This window comes from Malaclemys terrapin, chromosome 3 (assembly GCF_027887155.1).
Source record: "Malaclemys terrapin pileata isolate rMalTer1 chromosome 3, rMalTer1.hap1, whole genome shotgun sequence".
Taxonomy (NCBI): domain Eukaryota; kingdom Metazoa; phylum Chordata; order Testudines; family Emydidae; genus Malaclemys; species Malaclemys terrapin.
In genome coordinates this window covers 9,266,333-9,292,788 of record NC_071507.1, presented here as the reverse complement: position 1 = coordinate 9,292,788, position 26,456 = coordinate 9,266,333, and the positions used below count along the sequence as shown (strand labels likewise).

The 26,456-nt window shown below is 43.0% G+C and overlaps 1 protein-coding gene across 3 annotated transcripts in view; it reads right to left on the bottom strand.

Annotated features, from left to right (window-relative positions):
* The window catches only part of PLCB1 (phospholipase C beta 1), a 627,096-nt gene that overhangs the window by 441,862 nt on the left and 158,778 nt on the right, over nt 1-26,456 (bottom strand). For all 3 annotated transcript variants that reach the window (XM_054022546.1, XM_054022548.1, XM_054022547.1), the window contains exon 3: nt 15,048-15,116. In XM_054022546.1, the coding sequence (XP_053878521.1) occupies nt 15,048-15,116 (69 nt within the window). The remainder of the gene's footprint in view (nt 1-15,047; nt 15,117-26,456) is intronic.

The window sequence follows — 26,456 nt, the reverse complement described above, 5'->3', positions numbered from 1 at the left end:
TGTTCAATCATCATGAATTGGACCCCAGAAATCATGCAACTAGTTTAAAAGTCATTAGATATAAAAAAAATCTTTTTGGTACGGGAGTGTTTAAGAACCATATTTTCAAGCTTTTCTGTGCATTCATGAGGCTTGACCCTTTTCTTTTGTTTAAATGAAAGCTGAGATTTTCAAGTAATAACCTGATTCCAGCAGCTAAGCCCTTATGGAAAGTCACCAAATATCACTAGATTTGTGATAAAATCATAAGAATTGGCAACACCGCATTCTAAAACCTGCAACTAGGCCTCGCCTCCCTAGAGCTGGGTTTTTTGTGTTGTTGTTTTTTTTTAAACAGCCAATGAACCACAACGCATTTTACAGCCTGCTGGTCATAACTGGCCAGGTTAACGAGACACTGTTTCTGTTGCTGGGGGAGAGTGTGTGTGTGTGTGTGTATGTGTATATATCACCTTACTATGTTGGCCAGGTGCAACCAGACTCACCCTGGCCTGCAGCTAGCCACCCACCAACAGCAAAGAATCCAGCTTGTATTGACTAATGTAATCATATTTCAGTAGAAATGCTCATTCTGTTTTAGAAATGTTGCAATTCATGCAACACAGAGTATGTTAGCATTCTTACATTATAATTAAATATGTGTTTTAAGATTATTCATGGAAATACTGAGGAAAAGGCACATCCTTTTTTTTTTTTTTTTTTTTTTAAACACAGGATAAAAGTGTTCTGGGTAGCAACAGTCCCAAGGAATTTGTATCTTGACAAACAACTAACCATCTCTGCATATTAATCAGAGGCAATGCAATCCCAGTATATGAGAGGAATTAATAATGTTAGCATGACAAAGAATATCTTCCACCCACTCTCCGTTATAGCTGATTCTATTTCTAAAATTGTATTGACTAGATGCATAGTTATTTTGACAAACACACATACACACACACACACTAGAAATAGAGCAACTTAAACATGCACCAGTTACATGACAACTCCCAGAAACAGTATTTCTATTGTCCCAGAATTAGAGGTGTTTTTTTTTTTCCAAAATTTCCCACAAATAACAAACAAACCTAAACCATATGGAACCAGACCTAAAGATCAAACCATCCCACTAATAAATTAATGTATGTTACAGTTACACACTTTGATTTTTAGTTTTAGATGTAGAAGTCGTTTTCTGATTACCAACAAAGGAAAACTCAGCCCTGGACTGAATTTGGCCTAAATGCCTTACGAGTATTTTTACAGCACTTCCTAACCTTGGTATGGACATTTGACAATCCACCTGTGCTGTCTAATGATCAGATCACTGCCCTTGATCCACTCATGCAACTATTTGACTATTAAGAGTAGTATATGGCCCTAAATGGAGGATCGTGCTGGGGCCGGGCAGACCCTGGATTATGCTGCCTCCCTATTTCCCCGGACATGTCCGGCTTTTTGCCAATTCCCCCCGGACAGGGATTTGAGTACCAAAAAGCTGGTCATGTCATACCCACGGATGGCTCATGAAGGCCTTCTGAGTGAGCAGGGTGGAGGACTGTCATCAGAAGGCAAGTAGCTAAATTCGCCAGCAGCAACAATGGATAATTTTGTTTACTTAATTAGGATTAGGCGGTGAGGCAGCTGAGCTGTGGAAGCCCAGAGACATAGAATTCATACCGAATAAAGCTCTAAGGTATTTTGTTATCATTTCTAAAAAGTGAGGTTTGGACATGCCTTAATATTAGTGCACTCCTGTCTATGTTTTAAAAAAATATTTCTTACCGAAATGTCCATTGGTATAACAAGAACAGAGGTGTGGATGCATTCACCTCCATTCTCTCGCACACAAGCAGAATACAGTAACATAACACCGATGTAAGACATACATCCTAGGCGGAGTACAGGGGCTTGAAAACATATTCCCACAACGAGGGAAGAACAGTGTACTGCAATTTCAGGGCACATACAATGAGTATAGTCTACTCTTACAATAAATCCCTTCTCATCTTGCACATGAGGATGTAAGAAATCCAGAATCACCCAGTGAGCCATCTAATATTTAGACTCCCAAATATTGTTGGAATCCAATAATAACTGAATCCTAGTAAGGTGCATCCCGTCAAGTAATTAAACTCGCTATCTTCCAGAGTTGTATGCAGTGTTGTAGCCCAGGATATTAGACACACAAGATGGGTGAGATAATATTGGACCAACTTCTGTTGGCGAGAGAGGCAAGCTTTCAAACTTGCACGGAGGTCTCCTTCAGGACTGGGAAATTTTACTCAAGGCTCATCTTCACGTACAACACTATGGCGGTGCCGCTGTATCGCTTTAGTGAAGACACGACTATGCCAAGGGGAGAGCTTCTCCTGTTGGTGTAGTTAGTCCACCTCCCCGAGAGGCGGTAGCTATGTCGATGAGAGAAACTCTCCCGCTGACATAGCGCTGTCTATATGGGCTGTAGGTCGGTATAACTACATAGCTTGGGAGTGGGTTTTTCAACCCCCTCAGCAACGTAGTTATACCAGGTCTGTAGTGTACACCTGGCCTGAGTACCTCACAGCTAAACAGAAAGTGGAACAGATTGTTTAGCACAGGGGTTCTCAAACTGGGGGTTGTGACCCCTCAGGGGGTCACTAGGTGGTTACATGGGGGTTGTGAGCTGTCAGCTCTGTGGGACTGACAGCTCCGAGCCCCCATTAAATTAAATCCCCCCCATTTTTAATTTATAAGGCAGGTTACATTCAAGGGGCTGGCTGTGTGAAAGGGGTCACCAACACAAAAAGTTTGAAAACCTTTAGCATAAGTAGTTAACAAGGGACCATTCAAGGTGAACTGACCTGTTAACACCCCTCCAATCACAGAGAGGAAAGGAAGCGGGATGCGGGGGTTATTGATTGTTGTAATAAGCCATAAATCACTTTTCACAAAGCAATAACTATATCTGAGGTCCTTCTCCTCAAAGGAAACCAGCACAACACTTTCAAAAGACGAACCTGGGAGCTTAAACTCGTATCTTTGCTAGACACTAAAAATCATGGTCTTTAGTAAGACACTGGATTTATGGCTTATTACAATAATCTGTAACCCACTAACCCCCCTTTTTATCCTATGACTGGAGGAGTGTTAATGGCACAGTTCACCTTGAATATGTGCTAACTAGTTACGTTGAACAATGAGTTCAATCTTGTATTTAGCTGTGACCCTCTCAGTACCTTCCCCAGACCTGAAGAGCTGATCCATGTAGCTCGAAAGCTTGTGTCTCTTGCCAACAGAAGTTGGTCCAATAAAACATATCACCTCACCCACCTTATCTCTCTAATTTTTACTCAGCTTCTAAGTTATGAAGTTGATCAAAGATACTGTTTAAAACGTGCTTATAGTCAACTGCAAATTGTTTACTTCCGTTTGATTTATCCCAAAATTTTCAAATCAAATTTTAGGATACATCACAGCTCGGAGGCTGCATTGCACAAGGTAGATAATGACGTACTGATTCTCCGGACTCTTACGTCATTTGTCAATTTTTTGCATCACTGGACTTCCCAGCAGCAGTTCATGCTACCCATCACGTCATTTTTCTAACACATTTAGTGTCCATTGCTGTCCTGAGTAATACAGCTTTCGCACGGTTAAAATGAACAGAGCTCATTATTTGGTGATGGTTTCTTTGTGTCTGCAATGTTCAGATTCTGCTGCTCTTTACTGCGGTGCTCCACAGGGAGCAGTTTTCAAACTTCTAAGTGTTTATATGCTTCTACTTGCTTCCAGCTCACCGAGGTACAGAATAATCTGCTTCTCATTAATATGCTGATGACAACAAATATATCTAACCTTTCCAACTAATCGTCCACGCTGCAACTTCCACTCTGACCAATTGTTCACAAGACATCAAGCTATGGGTGTCATGTAAATTTCCTAAACTGAATTATAATAAAACTGGGAAGGTTTAATTATTTGTTCTAACTGACTGCTGAAAACGGCTCCCACTTTGGCATTTTCATTTTATAATGCACTACTGACTCCATCTTCAAGCATCCAAAGTCTAGGTCTATTTCCCATTGATAGATCTGATGACAGTGTATTTAAGGTTCAGTCTTCTACTAAAATATTTTATTTATTATAATATTACAAGGCTGAGACCATTGTTCAAGCAAGAAGGGATTACATATGATAGTTAATGCCTTTGTTTACAACTGATAATTGTAATTGTTTTCTGAAGTTCATGATAGAATTACTTAAAATGCAGTATCAAAGGGGTAGCCGTGTTAGGCCTTGGCTACATTGGCACTGTACAGCGCTCAGGGCCGGCTCCAGGCACCAGGCAACCAAGCACATGCTTGGGGCAGCCCCTGGTAAGGGGCAGCCAATCTTGGGGTGGCGGAGGGCAGCACGGCGCGGCCTTCCGCGGGGGGGGCTGCTCCGGCGGTGCGGCGCTCGGCAGGGGGGCAGCGCGGGGCGCGGCGCTTGGCGGGGAGTGGCTCGGCGGGGTGGCGCTTTTTTTTGCTGCTTGGGGCAGCAAAAAAGTTAGAGCCGGCCCTGACAGCGCTGCAACTTGCTGCGCTCAGGGGTGTGAAAACGCACCCCCCCCACCCCCCGAGCGCAGCGAATGCAGCGCTGTAAAGCACCAGTGTAATGTTGATCACTAATTTGGCTCCTGAACCACTGAGGTCTGAGTATCACTGCTGTAGATCGTCTGGATTCATCACGCTTCTCATCACCTTGGTACAGTTCTGAGGGAGATTTTCACAAGTGTCTAAGGGATTGAGGAGCACAAGTCCCACTGAAAGTCAAAGGATTCCAACCCATTGTGCGGAGAGCTGAGGTAAGCAAGGTGAACTCCCCAACACAGACTCATCCCTGGGCAGACTTAGGCCATGTCTACACTTACAAGCTTACAGCGGCACAGCTGTACCGAGACAGCTGTGCCACTGTCAGAACGTTCGCGTAGCCATGTTAGTCAACATATTAAAACCAGCTCAACAAGTGGCGGTAGCTAGGTAAGCAGGAGAGCGTCTTCCGCCAACAGCGCTGTACACACAACGCTTATGCTGGCAAAGCTCATGTCACTCAGGGGGGGCATTTTTTCCACACCCCTGAGCGACAAAAGATTTACTAATATATGTGCTCGCGTAGACATGGTCTAAATCCTGCATTTCCTTTTCAGCTCTTCCTCTAGTTCACTATCAGTTGATTGCACCTTCCTAAACCCATCTCAAGTACTCTGTCCACAAAGACCTCTCCTCCACACCTTGCAAAGAATTCACAAGCAAGGAATGTGTTCTTCTCCAGGGAACATGCTCTAAAGGCAAACTTCCTTTGCTGCACTCCAATTATTTAAACTCCAGTGTCATGTGACTGGGAACTCACAAGGTAAAAATTCCATTCAGGTGTAAAGTGTACCAGACAATTCCAACCCATAGCAAAAATCACACTTGCTTTTGTTTAAATCAACATCTCCCTCCAAAAAACACACACAGCATGGTGTGTATCCGACTTTCTGCAGCACAGGAAAGACTTCTTGACATCTTTATTTTGCTTTTTGAAGACAACTCTCCTTTTACAGCTATGCCAACTACCAGAGGGGGGAAAATAACAATAATGAAAGTTAAATGTAACGTGAAACTGAAATGCTATGCAAGAAAAGAACAAATAAGTTTGTTTTTTTTTTTAAAGATGCAACTGTTGTATTTAAGTAGAGTGAATTCAAATGAACTTGGGTGAAGAGAAGGTGGGAAATGTGCACAATCTGCTTTTATTTATTGTTGGCAGAAATCGAGCCCTACTAAGGTGTAATTTACATAAGAGTTTCTAACTTAACGCCAAGGTTATTGAAGGGAAAAATGGCATGAATTTATCAAGGGATATAAATAGCAGCAATGCCAACATTTGAAACAGGCAGCAGAAATCTTGCTGGGCTGCAAAACTAGGGCCTGATCTACCTTCCAATAAAATTCTAGTCGGGAGCTAACTTTTCTAGGGGATTTATGGCATAGAAAAAAAAGGCAATGTGCCATTTCCCTCATGCTGTCTTATCAGGGAGGCTATTAAACACAGCATAATTGCCCTACTTCAGCCTTGATCACAAAGAAAAGAACCACTCCGGCTTTCAAATGTGATAAAGACAACAAAAGCCTCTTTTGTTCAAATGATAAAAATATAACTTGACTATTGTCACAGGGCCACCTTGAGTGGTGGGTGTGGCCTCCACACAAAATAAGTCACAGGTGCTTTCCCTCTCTCCCTAGAGGGTAGAATACAAGTTTTATTTGTCCTTCTCTGAGCTGGGAGAGGACACATGCCAAAACATTTCAAAAACATCCCAACCCAAGCACAACGCAGACTACCCATGATGTGCTCTAGGAGTTATTCTGGGGAAGTTTAGATCATCACAGTTGCCCCTTCTGGTGGTTTTCCAGCCTACTGTCCTCCAAGGTTTCAGCTCCAGCCCCCGCAGCTTAACTGCCAGGACTTGGACGCAGGAGGCCAGTAGCTTCCAACATTTGAATGGTAGCTCTCCTGAAGCCAGCGGAGCTGATTTTATCCAGCCCTCTCTGGTCCTGATTGGCCCGGGAATCTACTTTCTTCAGAGGCCAGGTAGGGCTCGTTGAGAATTTAACAAGGACAATTATCCCCTATCTTTTTGGGTCAATTGGTGGTTCAAGCAACATGACTGATTCCTAGGCATCAGGAATCTGGGTATGTCTACTGTGGAGCTGGACGGGTGTAACTTCCAGCCCAGGTAGACATACCCATGCTATCTCTGATCAAGCTAGCACGTTAGAAAGAGCACTGTAGATGCAGCGGTACAAGCGGCGGAACAGGCAGGCCACCGGAGTAACATGCTTGGCAGCTTGCCATACTTAAGTGACTGGCCCCGTCCTGCCACTGTCACCGCCACAGCGATATTATTTTTAGCCCGCTAGCTTGATCAGACTTAGCGCAGGGATGTCTCGTGGAGCTGGAAATTATACCTTCCAGTTCCAGTGCAGACATTTCCTTCCTGGCTCTTTTGGGAATCAAATGAACATCAGAGAGTTAGAAAGAGAGAGAAAGAAACATCCCAAAACAAGACGAACTTTCATATTTCATTGGTATCACACTCACTCCCTTAAATCAGACCCCATTCAACGTGAGGCTATAGAAACTTCCCCCAAAGTATACACTCCACAAAGCACCAGACCATGTTTGCAAACATAAAATAGTGGTCAAACCCTGCTTCAGGACAGGGTTCACACAGAAGTCAAATGCCTCAACTATATTTACTATCCCGATGGTTTCTTGTAATTCCTATTTGATCATCTGTATCAGAAGTTAGGACCTTATCCATAAGTTAGAACAACCATGTGTTATTTATTTATGCATGCTCTGAATGAGTCTGAAACAGTGCTCTAAAATCCCAGTTTCTAAATTCAGAAGACAGGATTAAAAACAAAGAGAGAGAGAGAGAGAGAGACTGCTAAAGAAATCTCAATACACATCTGGCCTGATTCTTCACTCCATTACACTTGTCAATGACAAAAAACGGTGCAACAGAGTAGAAAATCGAGTGCAGTAAAACCCCCAAGCATTTCAAATTCATGAGTGACCCTGCCCAAAAGTCATGAGACTTTAAAAAGTAATAAACTTCAGATCCTTTTTATTTGCCTCTCTGGTTTTTGAGCAGGGTTCACATGTTCAAGCTCTTCTCCACAGGCACGAGTGCTAGAAACTTCCTGTTTTTTTTAAATTGAGAGCTAGAGATTTTCCCCAGGTCACCTGACTCCAGAAGCTGGGGCTTTGAGAAAAATGCCAAATATTGCAACACCACAAGAGTTGCGAACACAACCCCACCTGACATTTCAAAATGTTAACTACTGCATTTAGTGGATTTTTACCATGTTAACTGGAAATACGTTTGCAGGGCTGAAAATTTGAAGTACTGGGGGTTGCCCTGTTTATTTATTTTAGGATTTCAGAACAGTCCCTTTATTTATTTATTATTTAATTTTCTCAAGTTTCTCTATCATCTGTCATTGTAAAATATTTCATTTCCTGTTGAACGATCAACGCTGGTGTGAGGGAAAAAGCAATAATCAAATGCATCAAAAGTTTTAAAAGGTGAACATTTGCCAAAGGGATTCTTCCTGAGCCCCGCCAACTCGTCCTAATATTTCTGTTTGCTACTGAAACCCTTATATAGTTACATGAAGATTTCAGTTTCCATAGAAACTGTTATTGTCTCAAGAATTTCAAAATGGTAAAAAATAGTGTGTATTTTACAGTCCGATCAGCATACTGCAGATGCAAATTCTTCAACAGTTAATCGTTCAACTGATATTTAGTATCTTATGATATTATTAATGTTCCTACATTTAAGAATTTATAGATTATTGACACATCTTCACCTCACATCGGAGCATATGAATGTTCACAGCAATGTCTGTTTTATTGCACAAGAACCAATTTTTCTCTTCATTGCATGTAGATATTTAATTTTCTTCTATAGTCATGTACATGGAACATTCCAAGTAAAAGAACAAAAACAGGCCTTTCCCAGCCCTCACGCTGAAATAAAACTGCAGAGGTTGCTACCAGGTAGATGGGATGGCAAGAGGAAATGAATAAGGAATTCAAAGGCATAACTATTGATTTACAAATCCGCTTCAGCATTTCTGAAACATAAATAGCTTGGAGCCTGCCCTTGCTGGAGTTCTAATCTGGCTGACGTCAACGGGAGTTTTGACTGAGTAAGGACTACGGGATGAGGCCCCGAGCATTTCATGTTTCAGAAATGAATCTACATCAACAATTATTCCTTCTGGTTTAAAGATGAATCGCTTATTAATCTCCTGCTCCCCAAATTACTTTTGCTTCCTTCTTAAATGATTCTAATAACTTATTAAAAATCAGAGGTTATCATCATCATATTATTATTCCCTCGGCCCTGTATATCTCCCATTATATTTGGAATCAAGACACTTCTCCTAATTCACAATTATAAAGGTCTCTTTTGGGTTTTTGTAGAACATTAGTTCAATTTATCTTCTCATTTGCAAATTCACTGCAATGCTGGTGGCGCTTGATGTTTGTCCTTGGTTACCAGCACCCTCTAACTAAAGCATAAGACTTTGCACAAACACCACAATTAGGTGGGAAATATTGCCATAATTTCTGAGTCTGGCGTTTTGAGGTTGAAGAGAAAAGAATAAATCCTTTAAAAATTGGGGGATAGGAATGATTGGCTTGTGGTTAAAACCCTCTACCACAAAGTCAGTTGGGGCCAGATTTTTAAAGATATTGAGGCTCCACTAATGGGATTTTCAAAAGTGCCTAGGTGCCTAACTCCCATTCAAAATCCCACTAAAGGTCCCACTAAAGGTCCACATCTCTAGGTGCCTAAATACCTTTAAAAATCTGGTCCTTGATCTAACTTTACCTCAGTTCCCCCATCTGTAAAATGGGGATATCACTCCCTTCCTCTGACTCTTTGTCTGTCTTCTCTATTTATTATAGGAGGCAGGAGCTCTGACTATGTGAATGTACAGTGGCCATCACAATGGCCAAAGATCTCGGCTGGGGCTTTTAGGTGTTGTTGAATTGTAAATAACAGTACAAACAATGGGCCTCACTTCCATGTTTACCTCCCCTAAGTTTCACCCAGTTTCTTTACATGTAGGGACTGGCTGAGCCCTCTTTCACCTATGTGGAACATTCAGCATACGCCGCTAGTGAAGACAATGAACAGGGAAATTCAATGAAAACAAATCTTTCTGTTTCCTTGCCAGCTGGAGGTGCAAGATCAGGCCCATGTTTAGGGATAAATCATGACAGGGTCCTGTGGACACACATCATCCGAAAAAGGGGGCAAAAAAGAATGGGGAGGGGTGGGTGTGACACTTCCTGGGGGTACCCATGGCTATGAGAGCACCTCGCTACCACCTGCCCCTTCGTTTGAGGAAGCCTTGTCTGTGCCTGCAGGGGGTGCTCTCCCCAACTTCACCAGCCACGAGCAACACAACCCCTCCGCTCTAGGCCTGCACAGGCCTCGCTCTCCCCAACTTCACCAGCCACGAGCAACACAACCCCTCCGCTCTAGGCCTGCACAGGCCTCGCTCTCCCCAACTTCACCAGCCACGAGCAACACAACCCCTCCCCTCTAGGCCTGCACAGGCCTCGCTCTCTCCATGGGTCAGTGATAGGCACAGCCCACCTACCGAGCCCTCCAAGTGTCCCATCCCTGTTCCATGGGACATTCACAAATTCGCTGCTCCCAAATGAACGGGACAGCCCAACTTACCACCCGGGCCTCCAATCCCCACTCCGCTGCACACACAGCACTGAGTTCAGTTCATAGTGAACACAAGCAAAAATGTATTTAACGATCTAGAGAGACGCGAGTGATAACAAGTAGAAGACTGGAAACTAACGGTTACATATAACCTAAAATGGCAACACGCATTCTACAGCCTAGGCTTAATTAACAAGATTTTCTCATGTCTAATAAAGTATTGCTCACAAGAGCTTTCCAGCCAGGCAGGCTGTGATCCCTTTTTCATGAGACAAGACGTGTTGTCAGCTTGTCCAGGTGAAAGACCCAGAGTGGACCTATATCTGCTCTCCCAGATAGACCCCCCATAATCCATTACTTTTACTCGTAAACAGGATTCCCTCCAGCTGTTTATTTCTTCCTGGCAATGTCCTCTCTTGTAGGGTTGGCAATCTTTCAACTGGTATCAGGCTCAGTATGCAATGCCCAGTACACGCATAACCAGACAGAGAGAGAAGTGTTGGTTATCTCCTGCTTAGAAGGAACCTATCCAGTGACCTGCCTTACCTTAAGAACATAATTTTCAGTATACATTCATACCTTGGTAAATATTATCTATGCATATACTCCACAACGATTATGATGACAGCAGAGACCCTCCATGCCACCTTTTAGTGATCCAGGGGATCTGATCCAGGGGGAGCTCCGTAAAACTCTATGCACCCCATGTGCCCTCTGCCAGTTGGCACCAAGAGAGTCATAAGTCATAGTTGGCCAGGTGCATCTGGAGTATGGTGCAACCTACAGTGTCCCCTTGCATACTAGGAGAGATTATTCCTGAAGCACAGTCCTTCCCCTGAGCTTTCCAGGGATGAGACTCGTCTGCACCACTCCTACTTGAGCAAGTGGTCAAATACTGCTGTTGGAGTCTCAGTGAGCAGTAGTTCCAGATACTGGATAAAATTCTGGCCCCACTGATGCCAACCAAAGATCTGCCATTGACGTGAGTGGGGCCAGGATTTCACCCACTACGCTTGCAGAGCACATTGCACGTGTGCGAGACAACAAAATGCTCAGTCGATTTCTGGAGAATGAATGAGATGGATCAAGAAGTTGGTATATTCACACTCAGCAGCTGATGCTGAGCCTAGGAAAACATGAAGGTTCAAATAGTGCTTGAGTGGGTGCTCGGGAGAAGCAGTGGGTGTGAAAGGGTCCCTTCTTTCCTCAGGCACCCCAGCAGAGGGGAGCCACAAAACTGGGCTGCAGTGCTCGGGAGTGCAGACATGGGGAGCCCATCCTGCTGTCTGCAGCGAAAGGAAGGAGGGTCTAGTCATGGACAGGGCATTAGACCGGGTCACAGGGAACCTAGGATCAATCCCTGGCTCTGCAACTGACTTCCTGGGTGATGCTGAGAAAGGCATTTAACCTGCCCTGTGCCTACACCTGTAAAAGGGGAGTAGAACTTCCCTGCCTCAAAGGATGATGGGAGGAAAAATACATTAAAGACTGTGAGGAGGCTTAAATGCCATGATGATGAGGTTCATATTGGTACCTGAATGGAAAGAACATGTCTTGGGGGACCATGTCCAGGAAAGTGTCCTTTTTATCACAACTACCGGGGAGTATAAAAGGTTTTACAGATTACACCTTCCCAAGAGGCGTAACAGGCACCATACATTATGGTCCTGGCAGGTATTAAAACGTCCACCTTCGTAATATTTCCTTTCTCCAGAGCAGAGGCTGCTCCCACCCTACCAGCCTTCCACAGCACATAAATCCATGGCTTAGCTTTAATGATTGTTATCAGAGCAAAACATAGGATGATCGTGTGAGACAGGTTGGCAGAAAGACTAGCAATGTTACTTAACCCACTATAAAAGAAGAGAAAAGGAGTTGAATATTTTCCCCCTACGGCTAAAAATGACCAAAGGAAAAGAATATTCCTTTTTATATCAATTAAGAAGGCACATTGGAGATTACAAAACACATACAAAACAATTCACAAAATATGGCTTTTTTGACCGGTGGAAGACAATTGTTGAAAACAATACACACAGACGAGTTTGAAATAGGCCTAGAAATGAGCAGTTTTGCTTCCTGTACTTAAAGATGCCAGCACTTACTACCAAAGATGAACTTTATACAATACAAGGACACAGTAATTAAAGGTGACCCAAGAAACACTCCCGTTTTGTTTGATAGGGGTTCAGATGAGGGTGGAGGAAGAGCATCCCGGAATAATGAACGGGTGCAAAGGAGGTTGGTTTTTTTATATGTGGGTGGCTGTGCCTCTTTTCAAATAATGATTTGAATGCTGCGGGGACTTTGTTGCAATACTAATGATGTGTTAGGATACCTAGTGCCTTGTATAGGCATCTTTGGTATTATTATTTAAACACAAAAATAAATAAATCAATAGGACCTTCGAAAAGCTGGTGCTGGATACAGATGATCACTTTATTTCTGTCCGCCTTTGAGCCTGATCTAAAGATCACTGAAGGTGGTGTAAAGACTCCTATGGACTTAAATGGGTTTTGGATCAGGCCCTTGTAAGACAGAGGCCCAATCTACAAGCATTTGTAATTCTGAACACACAAAATTAAATGAGCTTACTCAAACTGGCAGGACACAGTCACCAAATGCAATACCCAAAATCATCAGAAATTAGAGGAATTAAAGAAAGAAACGTTATTTCTACCCATTTAATGAATCTTCCATCCACATCCTCTTTCCGATACAAACTGTTGGACCTTGTGCCATGACTTAAATATCACATGGTCTCTAAGACAGCCAGGACACAGATCATACAGGCTTACCACATGTCCCTGGTATGGAGAGTGCCTAAAGCACTACATATACAGCCAGATCCTCAGCTGGTCTAAGTCAACTTCAATGAATCTATGCCAATTTACAGAAACTGAGAATCGGGACCATAATACTTATATATCATACATTCAGGAATGATGTAGGATGGGCAGATTATGGGTGCTATGCCTTTACATGGGTGCTAAGTGCAAGGAACTTTCTCCTCTGAATAGGTTCCATGCAGGGGCTGGCCACAATTACAGTCCTTGACCTCATCTGAATGCAAGGATTATTCCCACTAGTACTTAATGGTAGGGAAGTAGAGGGTCCATGGGCAGAGCACACCGTGACCTGGTAAGGAGGGTAGCGGTGGAGAAGTGCTTCTGCACATCTGGTAGATTTGGGAGTCAGTACATCTCTCGGACGGCAGCCATCTGGGCCAACGCTCCTGGGGTTGAACCAGTGATGTCAAGATCTCAAAGAATGAGCTGCTATTGTGGATCTGTCACACAGTGTCTCCTGAAACATACACTCACCCGTGATTTACATCTCTTTACCCCTAGTGCCCAAAACATGGACCGGTGCATAATGGGCACAACTGATCCCAAAATGAGCATTTCGCTTCAGCAGGTAAACATGGGCCTGTCACACTCCCAACGCAGGTGCTGCATCTATTGTGCCATGCAATCAGCGATCCCACGCAACCAGCAATGAAAGGCAGGCTGATTCACACAGGTGCGAGGCATTACACCAGGAGGGAAGTCCTGGTTTTCTGGTACCCTTCAATTAATGCCACTGCACTCGAGCTGGCACTACACGATAACAAAAACAGCCCTTATGTAACCTAATCAACAAAAGCCCCCAAATCAATGGCTGCACATAAATCTTAGCTAAAAACATTTTTGCTAGAAGATCTTCAATGCCTTATAGAAAGGTGGGTAACAGTTTAAAAATAATGTTCCAGCCCTCGTTAATTTTTTATTACTATTCATCATAAAACCATTAATCATGGTGAACTAATTTGATATTAATGTGGATGTCATACAGTACTTCTGTAGCATTTCAATTACAATTCAGCCTTTCAAATGCTGCTGGCACCATATGGAAAGCTTTGAAAACCAGATTTAAATACATTTGACGATCACCATCAGATAGGTTCAAATACCCAGAACCTGCCACTCATGCTGCTAAAACGTATTCTGACAAAACCTGAGCAGTTGATGGGAAAGCATCCTGCAACTCAGCTGGGTGGAGCACAGAAGGACTGTGGAAGGAGAGGATCAACTGCAAATCAATCATCCACTTCCTCCCCTGAGGCCAGGGTAGGAATTACAACTCCAGAGGCTGCTGAAACCCTGACGCTTCGGCAGCAGCTGTGAAGCAGCAGCGATTCATTTCCAGAGCCCTGGAGAGATTTTCTTTCCTTCTACAACCTCTGTGGATTTCCCTAGGATACAGTCCAGTTACCCGAACTGTGCACTAGGGATTTTCCTCTCAGATGTGAATTATCTGCCCAAAACCAACACTACAGAAAACATATTTCTGCCAGCAACATTCAACAGGAAGGTACAAAAAAACCACCAAACTGGATCCATAGGGACTGATTCAATGACCACTGAAGTCACATGAAAAAGACTAATTGGCTTCAACAGGCAGGCAAACATCCAGTACCAAACGCAAGGGAGAACTTAAACTAAACACTCAACCAATAGGGAAGTTAAGAGCTTCCATCATTTTGACTGGATCTTTAGAAATAATGCATGAGTTTCCAATTTTTTGTTTATTCACTGCAAATAAAACATTCATTGGAATTGTACACACAGGCTCAACACTCAATGGCCCAACCATCTCAACGCATCTTCTCACAGACTGTGTAAATGAAGAAAAAAGCAAAATGATATTTATTGTGTTGGGCAACTTTTCTAATTGATGCATATCATTTCCAAAGCCGTCTTATCTAAGTTATCAATGCAACACCTGGTATGTACACAACAGCAGTTCCTACCTTGGGAGCTCTGGCATGTTTCCCACATCTGGCATCTCTGACGAAACTGAGATCTAGCAGCTCTGTCTCCTGTAAGGAAAAGTTGAAATACACATTGTTACCCATTCATTGAAAATGCACACTTTGCTAACTGCGCTTTTGTTCCCTAGTAATGCTACTTTAGACCTCAGCCTTTAGTGAGCTCTGTGCGGGTTCTGTCCTGCACATCGCATACCAGTCAGGAGTAACAATTCCTCGTTGCAGTATTGGAACCATTGTCATATAGTCCGATTGTTTCCTTGCATATCTGCTTTGGCCTTTCCCTCCCCCCCCACACCCCATCTCCACCACCAGTTTGATATATTGATTTTCCAGGGACTCATTTCAACCCAAAATTATTTAGCCTATTTCTTGTGTTGCCAAGCACTCTACTGTGGTTCACATTTTTCAACAAAACCTCTGTGTATTGTTTTTTATGTATCCCCTGTCTCGCAATAATTAGCTCCTGGCTAACATCTGCAAAAGAGAACTTCACCAAACAGAACATCCTAACCTCACAGTGGAAAAATCTACATGATTGTGGATGGGAAAGTGTGTGTGAATAAGAAGGATGCTGTGCACTCAGTGATAACTTGCACCATCAATTTTATGGCGACTATTTTCCTTACTACTCAATAAAAATCATGTACTTTCGACCACCATCTCACACTTAAGTGCAATATGTAGAAGTCATCTGAAGAGAACAAAAACGATGTGCTACGTGACCTCTCCTACATAGGGAAACAATTACAGAGAATATTGTGTTGTATTTTCCAAAGGTTTAATCTTACTTTTTAAACATAGATTTAATAATACCACCTAGCTTTTTATCAGCTATCAAGGCACTCTACAAAAAGGAGTTCGGTATCATTATCCCCATTTTACAGATGGAAAAACTGAGGCACACAGGAGTGACATGAGTTGTCCCAGCTCATCAAGCAGGCCAGTGGTTGAGCCAGAAATAGAACTTAGGTCTCCTGAGTCCCAGTCAGGTGCTCTATCCACCTTAATACTGGCCAAACTTTAACTCTCCTAGGGCCTCATTGTGTCCAGTCCTGCACACCCATGCAGAGGTGTAAGGTATCTCCCCATTACCCTGCACTGACTACCCATACCATGGGTAGCAGTGCAGCATGAGATGCACCCTCCGCAGGGCCAGTACTCCCCCATCCTGTACGGGTGGGTAGAGAAGGATAGCTCAGTGGTTTGAACATTGGCCTGCTAAACCCAGGGTTGTGAGTTCAATCCTTGAGGGGGGCCACTTAGGGATCTAGGGGAAAATCAGTACTTGGGCCTGCTAGTGAAGGCAGGGGGCTGGACTCGATGACCTTTGGGGGTCCCTTCCACCTCTATGAGATCGGTATATCTCCATATGATTAAGATGTGGAGAATGAATGGAACCTTGGCTATCTCCCTCACCACCCCCAATGAGCAGGGCATTGCTGCTACACCATTGTGCTGGGAAGTGTACCCATCACCAAATCAAGGGTTGGCCTTATTGGAAAACCCGGGAGGTGGGTCGGTGCAAGCCCGCCCACTTCTAAAGGCCCCTTCCCCAAGCTGAGCGGGAGGGACTACTGGACTCAGGAACCAAATGAATATGGGGGACAACTAATGAAAAACAGGGAGCAGAGTGATGATGGTCTAGGGTTGGCACAAAGGACTCCCACCCTCTTGGAGCAGGGGGAAACCAGGCAGCAGATTGTGACTCAAAATCAATATCCTCTTCCCTACCTGCTCTTGGGTAGGTGTAACTGCACATCGTGGGGTTTGGAGGAATGTAATATCTTAATGTATACAAACCCCACACTGGGCAACAAGAGGTTAAGGGGCTGCTCTGGGCTGAGCCAGCCCTGCCCCACCACACCTGCAAGGCATGCACAGACTGGAGGAGAAGTTAAAGGATGCAGAACAGCTCCGTTGGGGACAGAGCGGGAAAGAGAGCAGATGTGCCCCTCTCAGCTCCTGAGAGAAGAGCTGAGGGAAGGCAAAATCTCTCCCTACCAAAGGTCCCTCCCTGAGGGAAGGGAGGACCTGCTTCAGGGACGCCCTCAGAGGGAGGTATTCCCTCCCACACATGGACTCAGTTTATTTATTCCTCTTGCTTTCTTTACGGACTACCCCAGCAGGGAAGAGAGTTGGAACTAGGGTGACCAGATTTCCCAATATTATAGGGACCATCCCGATTTTTGGGTATTTTTCTTATATAGGCTCCTATTACCCTCCACCCCCTGTCCCGATTTTTCACACTTGCTGTCTGGTCACCCTAGTTGGAACTGACCTGGCTGAGGGCCAAGCCACCAGACGAGACGGCTGCTGCCCCGAGACAGAGGGAGCTACCACGCCATGCGTGGCCACAAGGAGGTGCCAAGCGGTGAGCTGACCACCTGCACATCTAATCATAGACAGCAAGCTTTGGGCAACTGTGGGATGGTAGAAAGTGGCCCAGGGAGGGCAACCCTGGCTACCAGAACTTTGATAGTCCTCACAGGGCTCTGGGCTGGAGTCTGGTGGAATGGGAGAGCCCGCGCTCCCCTACCAACCTTCCCTTCACAATTTGAAGGCCCTAAGCCTGACCACTAGGCAATGCTCTCCACAAGCGAAGGCCATCACATATGGACATAGCTGCTGTGGAAAGAACAACAGTGCTTGACGAGACATTTATCTCCACTTGTATGCTCTTTGCAAGCACACAGCACATATTTCCCAAGTAGCAACACAAACTATCCTGTGAGATTCAGGCAAATAACTCTGATTTGACTGGACGTTGCTTAAAGATATTAAAGTCCATCTTACTATTGTCTGCCTCATTTACACCTTGATGAGGACTAACAGTCCATATTAGCATAAATCTGTTCATTTACAGGTATAAACAATGCTAAAGCAAGAATTAGACCACACTATCCACAGAGCAACACTAGTTTAATAGAATTTTTATCTTAAATAATTACTGTGTTGATGCTCAGAGAATTTGAAATCTATGTACAGTATAAAGCCACTATACCGTGAAAAGCAAAACCAACTTCCTAAGAGAAAATACAGTTTTTCTCTGTGACCTATACTATAGTAGCTGTCAATTGGTTTCTTTTTCATTTTTTGTAGGCCAGATCTTGGGCCAGTCAAAAGAGAGTGAGAGAAATACACTTGTGTACAGTGGAAAAAATATTCACCCAACAGCACCAGTTCCTATCCTTTTCACAGCTGGCTGCCTGTACCATCCTCCGAATCAGTGTTCAGGAGTATCTGATTCTTAACAAAACAGCCACTGTGCACCACTTCAGTTCCAGACTGAAGATCCACTCCCAGACAGACCCACACTGCTCCCGCGCCCTCCCGTCCCTTGCTCCATCAGACACACCATCACAATTGAGGTGAATATTGATTGGATCAGATTCACGCATACACCTCTGCTGGGAGCAGAAAGGCCTTTGGGCATCACAGGGGCTTATGTGTTCAATTCCAACCCCCACCAAGCATGAAGAGACTTAGGACATGGAAATGAAATGGGTATTGAAGATAACAGAACCATCCCCCAAACACCAGGGCAGGCCACAGCAGTGAAGCACAGCCCCTCTGCATCAGCGCACGATGCTGTCATGGCTAATACCCCAGCTGACAAGCCTGAAGAGTGGATGCTGCTCCTTGGTGCCCCTCACGTGAAGGTTCCTAGTTACTGGATCTACTTAGGTCTAGGTAGAGCAGCTCCTCTTCTAAATCATCCAGGTGGGTTTTGAATTGGCTGTGGGACTCACCCGCTCCTGGTGCAAATGTGCTGCAGAAGCTCACTTGCATGACACCTTCTTGTCATGTAGGATCTAGCAATGGGCCCAATACCAAAGCATGAGCATCATCCACAGTGCACAAAGACTGCAGTGTGCATTGTGTTTCGTTCTCCAGAACCCAGCATGACTGGTCCCCAGGTTGGGATGGGGCCAGATCTTCAACTGGTGTAAGTCAGCACAGCTTCACTGACTTCAACAAAGCAATGCCGATTTACATCAGTTGAGGATCTGATCCTAGGTCTTACTGTAACATTTCTACATTCTCTTCACATTTTGTCCATCCTTGAGCAGAATTTTCTTCCAGACCGCAGAGATGTCAGATCAGTGCAAGAACGCCTCACATACGTTTTTATTTCTTCTGTAATTTATTTCATGCCGTATTTGCATACCACTGTAAATGCATCTCAAAATGCAGCATAATGTTTTTAGTGCAGACAGCCAGACTAGTCTTTGTTAATTAAAGAAGTTCTTTTTCCCCCTAGTTCTGATGTAAGAAAGATAAAAATACAAGTTATTTATTTTTTCAAGCTGTTCTTAGGAACCACTCTAACGCCTGTTCTATGGAAGTCCCATTTGGGATGTATCAAAACTAAAGGCAGACTCAACGATGGAGACAGGAAGAAAAACATCTGAAACAAACGAAGCTAATTGCAGCGCTCTATTAAATAGCTGCATGTTCAGGGCTGGTAGCAAGCTTGACTTTGAATACAGCAAAATAAGGACACAATGTGGAGTCTCTCTGTTGACTTAATGTCTGAGAGACACTCAAATATGGGCAAGAACAAAACTAATGAAATATGGAAGAGTCACATTAATGTTTATCAGACTGACAATGGGAATAAGATTTAGAATGGGAAGAGGAGCGCTAGCCTGTAGATGTAATTACAGAAAGATGGAGAAGAGAGGACATTTAACAAAAGGGAGATACGGTAAGCAAGAAACTGAAAAGAGAACCAGGGATTAGAGAGTGAAATGGAAACTAAGATAGTCTTTCTCTTTCTTTGAAGTTCTGCTCTATCAACAGAACTGACCAGGGTAAAAAAAAATACTATACACAATGAAGCATGCAGATTATTTGAAATTAAGGGTTTTATCCTCAACTAGTGTCAATCAGCATAGATCCATGGACACTAGCCTAGTATCTAGACCTAAATGTTAAGGATCACATGGTGATCCCCTTTGTCTCACTGAGTAATACCTTCACCCCACAAGAAGTCCCACTAACTTCAGTGAGACTGCTTGTGGGATCAGGCAATATTCAACATGTGTTCGGGTATCCACATCGCATTACTACCAACCCCAAGAGCTCAAAAGTAATGAGAAGGGCTTAAAAATCAAAAGACTTTCAGAAGATGGAAACATTTTGGGTGTTCTATTTGTATTCTGGTTTTTGAGCCTTTAGGGTTCGTGGTTTTCTATTTTTCCCTGCAGTTATGAGGGCTAGAAACATTTTTTTTTAAATGAAAACCAAGGTGCTTGTGTAATCACAGGTCTCCCAACACTGGGACTTTCCAAAAAACACCAAATATCACAAGATAAAATCCTGAGGGAGGGCAACATTGTGCCAATGTGGCTCTAAGCAACCTACAGACGTGAGGAAAGACATTCCGCTTACGCAATCAAAGAAGAAGGATTTAGAAAACTGAAAGGATTGACAACTGCTAGAAATAAATGGTTGTAACAGCGAGAACTTGAGAGAGAATGAAAGAAGTAGAAGAAAAAGGGATTACAAGAGAAGATGGAAAACTACACACCAGGCAATTGTCCGAAGCTTGTTATTGTAGGATTGGCCAAGTATTTTATTTTAAAAAGAGAATCAATGGCTAGACCACCCCTAACACAAACATATAACAAGAGCCTTTCAACTCAAATAATACACATCAAGAATAAGCACGAACAACAAAGAGCCAACCAAACCAACACCTCACAAAACAATGAAGTCAACATTACCAGCATTTGTATCCTAGAGTCGGGGCTCCCTCTAAGAAGGGGATTGTAAGAACAGGGCAGTGAAGTTCTAGGCACACTTTGAGAGGTTTACAAAACCTAGGCCATCTGAAGAGGGGATGTAATTAGATCCCTACTTTTAAAGAGTGGGATCTGTGAATCCTTGCTGAAACCTTATGCACATTACCATATTTTGGGTCTGGCAACCTAGCACATAGGAGGTTTTTTTGGCTAGCACACAGACTTTTGAGGCAGGTTTTGTGGGAAGCAGCTACGCGAGCCATGGGAACATATGCCCCATAGTCCTTGTTTATTAACAGATATTAGAACTGAACGGTACATTTATAAAGACAAGGTGGGTGAGGCAATATCTTTTATTGGACCAACTTCTGTTGGTGAGAGAGACAAGAAACAGAAGTTGGTCCAGTAAAGATATTACCTCCCCTACCTTGTCTCTCTAATGTCTTGGGCCCAACATGGCTACAGCAACACTGCATACGGCTAGGGTACATTTATGCAATTCAATTTTACGTGTGCCTCCTGAATTGTGAAAAAAAACCCTTATGCCATTGTAATTTGCCATCTAAAGGCAAGAGAATGAGGTAAGGACACCCACATAAATGTCACCGTAGCCTGCATTCAGTAGGGTCTGGATAAGTCAGAATTCATAATATAACATTTCTTAGAAGTTCCTAGGTTCAAGAATATCAAACCCTTGGGAACTTCGTGACCTTTAGTAATTGCTTTCATCTTCCAAATGACTCATTAAAGAGGGAGAGGGCAATTTCCTAATATTTTAGTATATATTTTAGACAGGTTTTTTGTGAAGCCAAAATATGCTTCCATTCTTCACTACTTGGCAGAAAAATGCTGCGGTTCAAGTGCTGCAAAATTGACAGTCTAAAGCCTGCTGCTACAGAAATCAATGGGCACAGGATTGGAACCATACTGTGTGCTAGATGAGCCATGGAAGCCCATGGCAACTGAGAAGCAAAAACACTGTAAGTCCAGCCTTGCATTGAGTAGACACCTGTAACCACTGTTACTGTGAGCTATTAATCTTGCAAGAGAATAATGTCTCTTAATTCAGCTACCACAAAAACGCTAAGAAATGAATATTAATCCTGCTACGTTTGTTTTCAACTATCCAATGAGACAGAGACCCATCCATATAGGGCTAGATTGTGCATTCTCACTTTTCTGGGTAAGCACGTTCTCACAGAAACAGCACATTGTGCAACCCTTCCTGTGTTGGGGAGCATTTACTCACACAAGCCGTCTCATCTGAATTCAGTAGAGCAGGGATTGGCAACCTTTGGCACGCAGCCCGTCAGGGAAATCCGCTAGCGGGCTGGGACGGTTTGTTTACCTGCAGCATCCGCAGGTTTGGCCAATCGCAGCTCCTAGTGGCTATGGTTCGCCGTTCCAGGCCAATGGGGGCTGCGGGAAGCGGCGGCCAGCACATCCCTTGGCCCACGCCGCTTCCCGCAGCCCCCATTGGCCTGGAACGGCGAACTGCGGCTAGTGGGAGCTGCGATTGGCCAAACCTGCGGATGCTGAAGGTAAACAAACCATCCAGGCCTGCCAGCGGCTTTCACTGGTGGGCCGCGGGCCAAAGGTTGCCGATCCCTGCAGTAGAGCAACACCAATTTATATCTGCCCAGGATCTGGTTCACTCTTACTTTTATTAGTTAATTTCCACCTCCCAAAATTGAGCGAAGCACATCACCCATTGTGCTAGGTACTTCATATTAACATAACACTAGTTAACAAGGCAAAATTCCTCATTGATCTCTGTGATAAATGAAAGGTTGGGGGTAGTTCCCTTTTAGGGACACCCAGCCAGCCAGTTAGCATAAATCCCTCTTGGTGGCTGTTCTCTACTTGCTTTACCTGTAAAGGGTTAAAAAGTCTCCCTGCATAGGTAAAATGAAGGGAGTGGGCACATGACCAAAAGGGCCAATGGGAAGGCTAGAACTTTTTAGAATTGGGGAAAAAACTTCCCCTTGGTCTGTCTGTGTTGTTTTCCGGGAGAGCAGAGACAGAGCTGGAACAATGCTGTAAAAAGCTTTGGGCCAGGTATGAAAATCATCAAATGATAACTAGAAACTACTCATTTGAAACCCCAGACAGGTAAGTAGATCAGGAAATGTCTAGGAAGATGCAATTAGGTTTCTCTCTTTTATTTCTTTATGGCTTGTGGACTCCTCTGTGCTAACCCCAGGTGCTTTTGTTTTGCGTGTAACCTTTAAACTGGACCTGAAGAAGCTATCTTGATGCTTAATCCTTGTAATTTTTTTTTTAATTTAGCAAAAAGCCTAAGTTCCAAATGTATTTTCTTTCTTTTTGTTTTTAATAAAATTTACCTTTTTTAAGAACAGGATTGGATTTTTGTGTCCTAAGAGGTTTGTGCACATGTTGTTTAATTAGCTGGTAGTAATTAGCTGATTTCCTCTGTTTTCTTTCTCAGCTCTTCCCCGGGGCGGGGGGGGGGCGGCTTGAGGGTACCCCACAAGAAGGAATTCCCAAGTGCGCCTTCCTGGGTTCTCAAAGGGGTTTTTGCACTTGGGTGGTGGCAGCATCTACCCATCCAAGGTCAGAGAAAAGCTGTAACCTTGGGAGTTTAAAACCAGCCTGGAGTGGCCAGTATTAATTTTTAGAATCCTTGTGGGCCCCCACCTTCTGCACTTGAAGTGCAAGAGTGGGGAATCAGCCTTGACAATCTCTTTGGGGAGTTTGGCTTAAAAGTGGATGGCACCGTACAGATATTTCTTTATATATACACCCTATTTACCAATATGAGGAACTTTACATGTATGTATATACACATTATGATCATGTAACAGCATTTAATGATTATGGGTCAGATTGTGAAACCTTTACTCATGTTGATGGACAGTTACACGTTTGGTTACATACTGATGCATGTTAATAAATTTTATATTAAGACCCAGTACTATGTTTCTCATAGTGGGGATTTACATGTAAACAGTATACATAAATAGAAATAAGGAGTGTGCCATTCGTTTGTGAACTAGAGTTCCCCAATAAGATCAATGGCTCATAGTTTAGTTTGTGAAATTCTGCATGACACTTTAGCCCCCTATCTCAAGATTACACAGCAAATGTAGATGTCTGTTTTGATGTCTGCATGGAATGAATCAGCATAGGTATGTACTTATTTTATAAATAACCCCACCCCACTCCCCCAAAAAGCCACAATTCTACTCCACCATGTGGAGTGCTAGCCTGTTGAGAAACCATGTAATCTTACTGCTATAAACTACATTTCATCCTTCCTCCTTGCAACACGTCAGACTACTGCTGTGAAGTGCCTAGCACAATTCTGGGCAGATTTGTCTTAAGTGGAGCTATGCCAACTTGCGTTAGCAGGGGATTTGGTTGAGTAAACCCCACCGTAATCTGCATTAAATTACATGATAATGAAATCATGTTGTTTCCTGATAATTACAGCCAGATGAAAATTTCTGAATCAGAAATGTCAATTCCTTGACATTGAAACTTTCCACAGCAATATGTTGGCTGACAAAATTTTGTTCAGAAAAAAAAAATCAAAACAAAGGGTTGTGATGTCAGAATGTTCTATTTTGACTTTTTTGTGATGTTTTGATTTTGTGCATCAAAACGACCTGTTTCCATCTCTTTTAAATCGTTAAAAGTATGAAATAGAAAGAGTCAAAATTAAAATGAAATATTTCGATTTTATCAAAACAAAATGTTTTGACTGACCTGAAGCAATTTTTTATTTTCTTGGAAAATTTTGTTTTACGGGAAATTTCTAAATTTGATCTTTTGTTCTGATTCAGAATGAAACCAAATTTTGAAATCAGAGAATTTTCTGTTAAATGGAAATTCTGCATCGCACAGTTACTGTGTCAAATGTTTTATCAATATACCCTGGCCCAGCCTGAACATACTAAACTAGATTCTTTTATCAGTAACAACGATATGAATCTGGAGTAACTGCTCTCTATTTCCACTCAACTTGACAAGCAAATGAATATGTGATTTCTTTTTAGGTTAAATAACCCATTGTGGGAAAACGTTGTCCACTGAGTGTAAAAGATTAAGGGAAAATGAGTTTGGCGAGCCTTAATAAGGCAAATTCTTATCAAGATAATTGTTTTTGGACCAGATTTTTAGCTTGTATAAATTGGTGTAGCTGTATTGAAGTAAACAGAGCTATGCTGATTTACACCAGCTAAGAATCTGGCCCTATATATTCAGGACTAAATATATATGCAGATTTTGTGACTCGCACTCATCTCTAGAGTGAATATGGCAGCCACATTCAGGATTACAGATTTCAGTAGAAAGCTCCAACTTCAGTTACATCCAAACTGTCCCAGGTATTAAATTCCCTGAAATGACCAATGAACATGAAAGGCTGAAATAGAAATGTTCTTTTTCAGTCAGGGCTACATCGTGTACTCTTCCCTTCCTTTTCTCTTTCCTTTAGTCACTTTGCAATACAGCACACAAAATTAATGTCATCATCCCAAAAGGAAAGCTTTATGGGAGAACAGGGTTGGGGGGGGGTGGGGGTTACAAGCTCTCAGCATTTGCCTAACTCCACTGCAGTGTTGTTCTAGCTGTGCTGGTCCCAGGATATAAAAAGAGACAAGGTAGGTGAGATAATATATTTTTCTGGACCAACTCTGTGGAAGTGACAAGCTTCTTCAGGTTGTGGAAGCATGAAAAGATGGATACCAAATGGTGTGTTGTCAAGCATCATACAATCAACTCCTGGGTCAATAATGGAATTTCAGGGTGAAATCCTGACCCCACTGCAGTCAAGGGCAAAACTCCCATTCGGGTCAGAACTTCACCTGGGATTCCAGGGGGCAGGGATTTCACCCATAGCATACGCATAGATGGGTTTTGTGGTCAGAATCTAGTCTGTATTCTCCATTTTATCACTAAATCCGCTTTTAAAAAGTACAGGTATTACCGATAATAGTAAAGGATCTTTATAAGTTATGTTTTTCTTTATGAATCCTAACTGGCAATTTTCTGTGTCAAATTCTTTATGATCTTTTCATCCTCCACATTTTTTCCTCTTAGCTCCTTAAACAATGAGCCGTTAAAAACAACACCACACACATATTATTGCTCTCATGCTAAGTCTGGCCTACCTTTTCTGACTGCACAGTTCCCTTCTAGCTCCTTGTATAGGATTCAAGTCAATTATGGGATCTCCTTCTGCTAGCAGACATTTGATGTGGCAATAGCTAGGTATTCAAATGAAAGGAAACAAATGCTCCTTGTCAGGTCATAAATACCTAAAACTTGTTTGTGTATTGGCACTGAACGTGTAATTGGTTTCCAGAAGGGTAATCAAAAGATGTCACAAGAATAAATATATTTATGGCAATGAAAAAGCTGTGCGGTTCTGGTTTTGTCCTCATTTTCTGCAGAATCCAGTTAGCAATTTACTTTGGACACGATTGAAGTCTCTGCTTGACAATGCCAGAAGGACCCTCTGGTAAAACTGCCCTTCCTGTTTATTGTAGTCCGCACCGTAGGAAAATATAGCAACCGCTTCAAACAGTGAGTTAAAGCTAGTGAGCTGCTAAAACATCCTGAAAATCTGTTGTGCATAAAAAAGCCAAACCCCGCCATCTGCTGTATGGGTGCACTA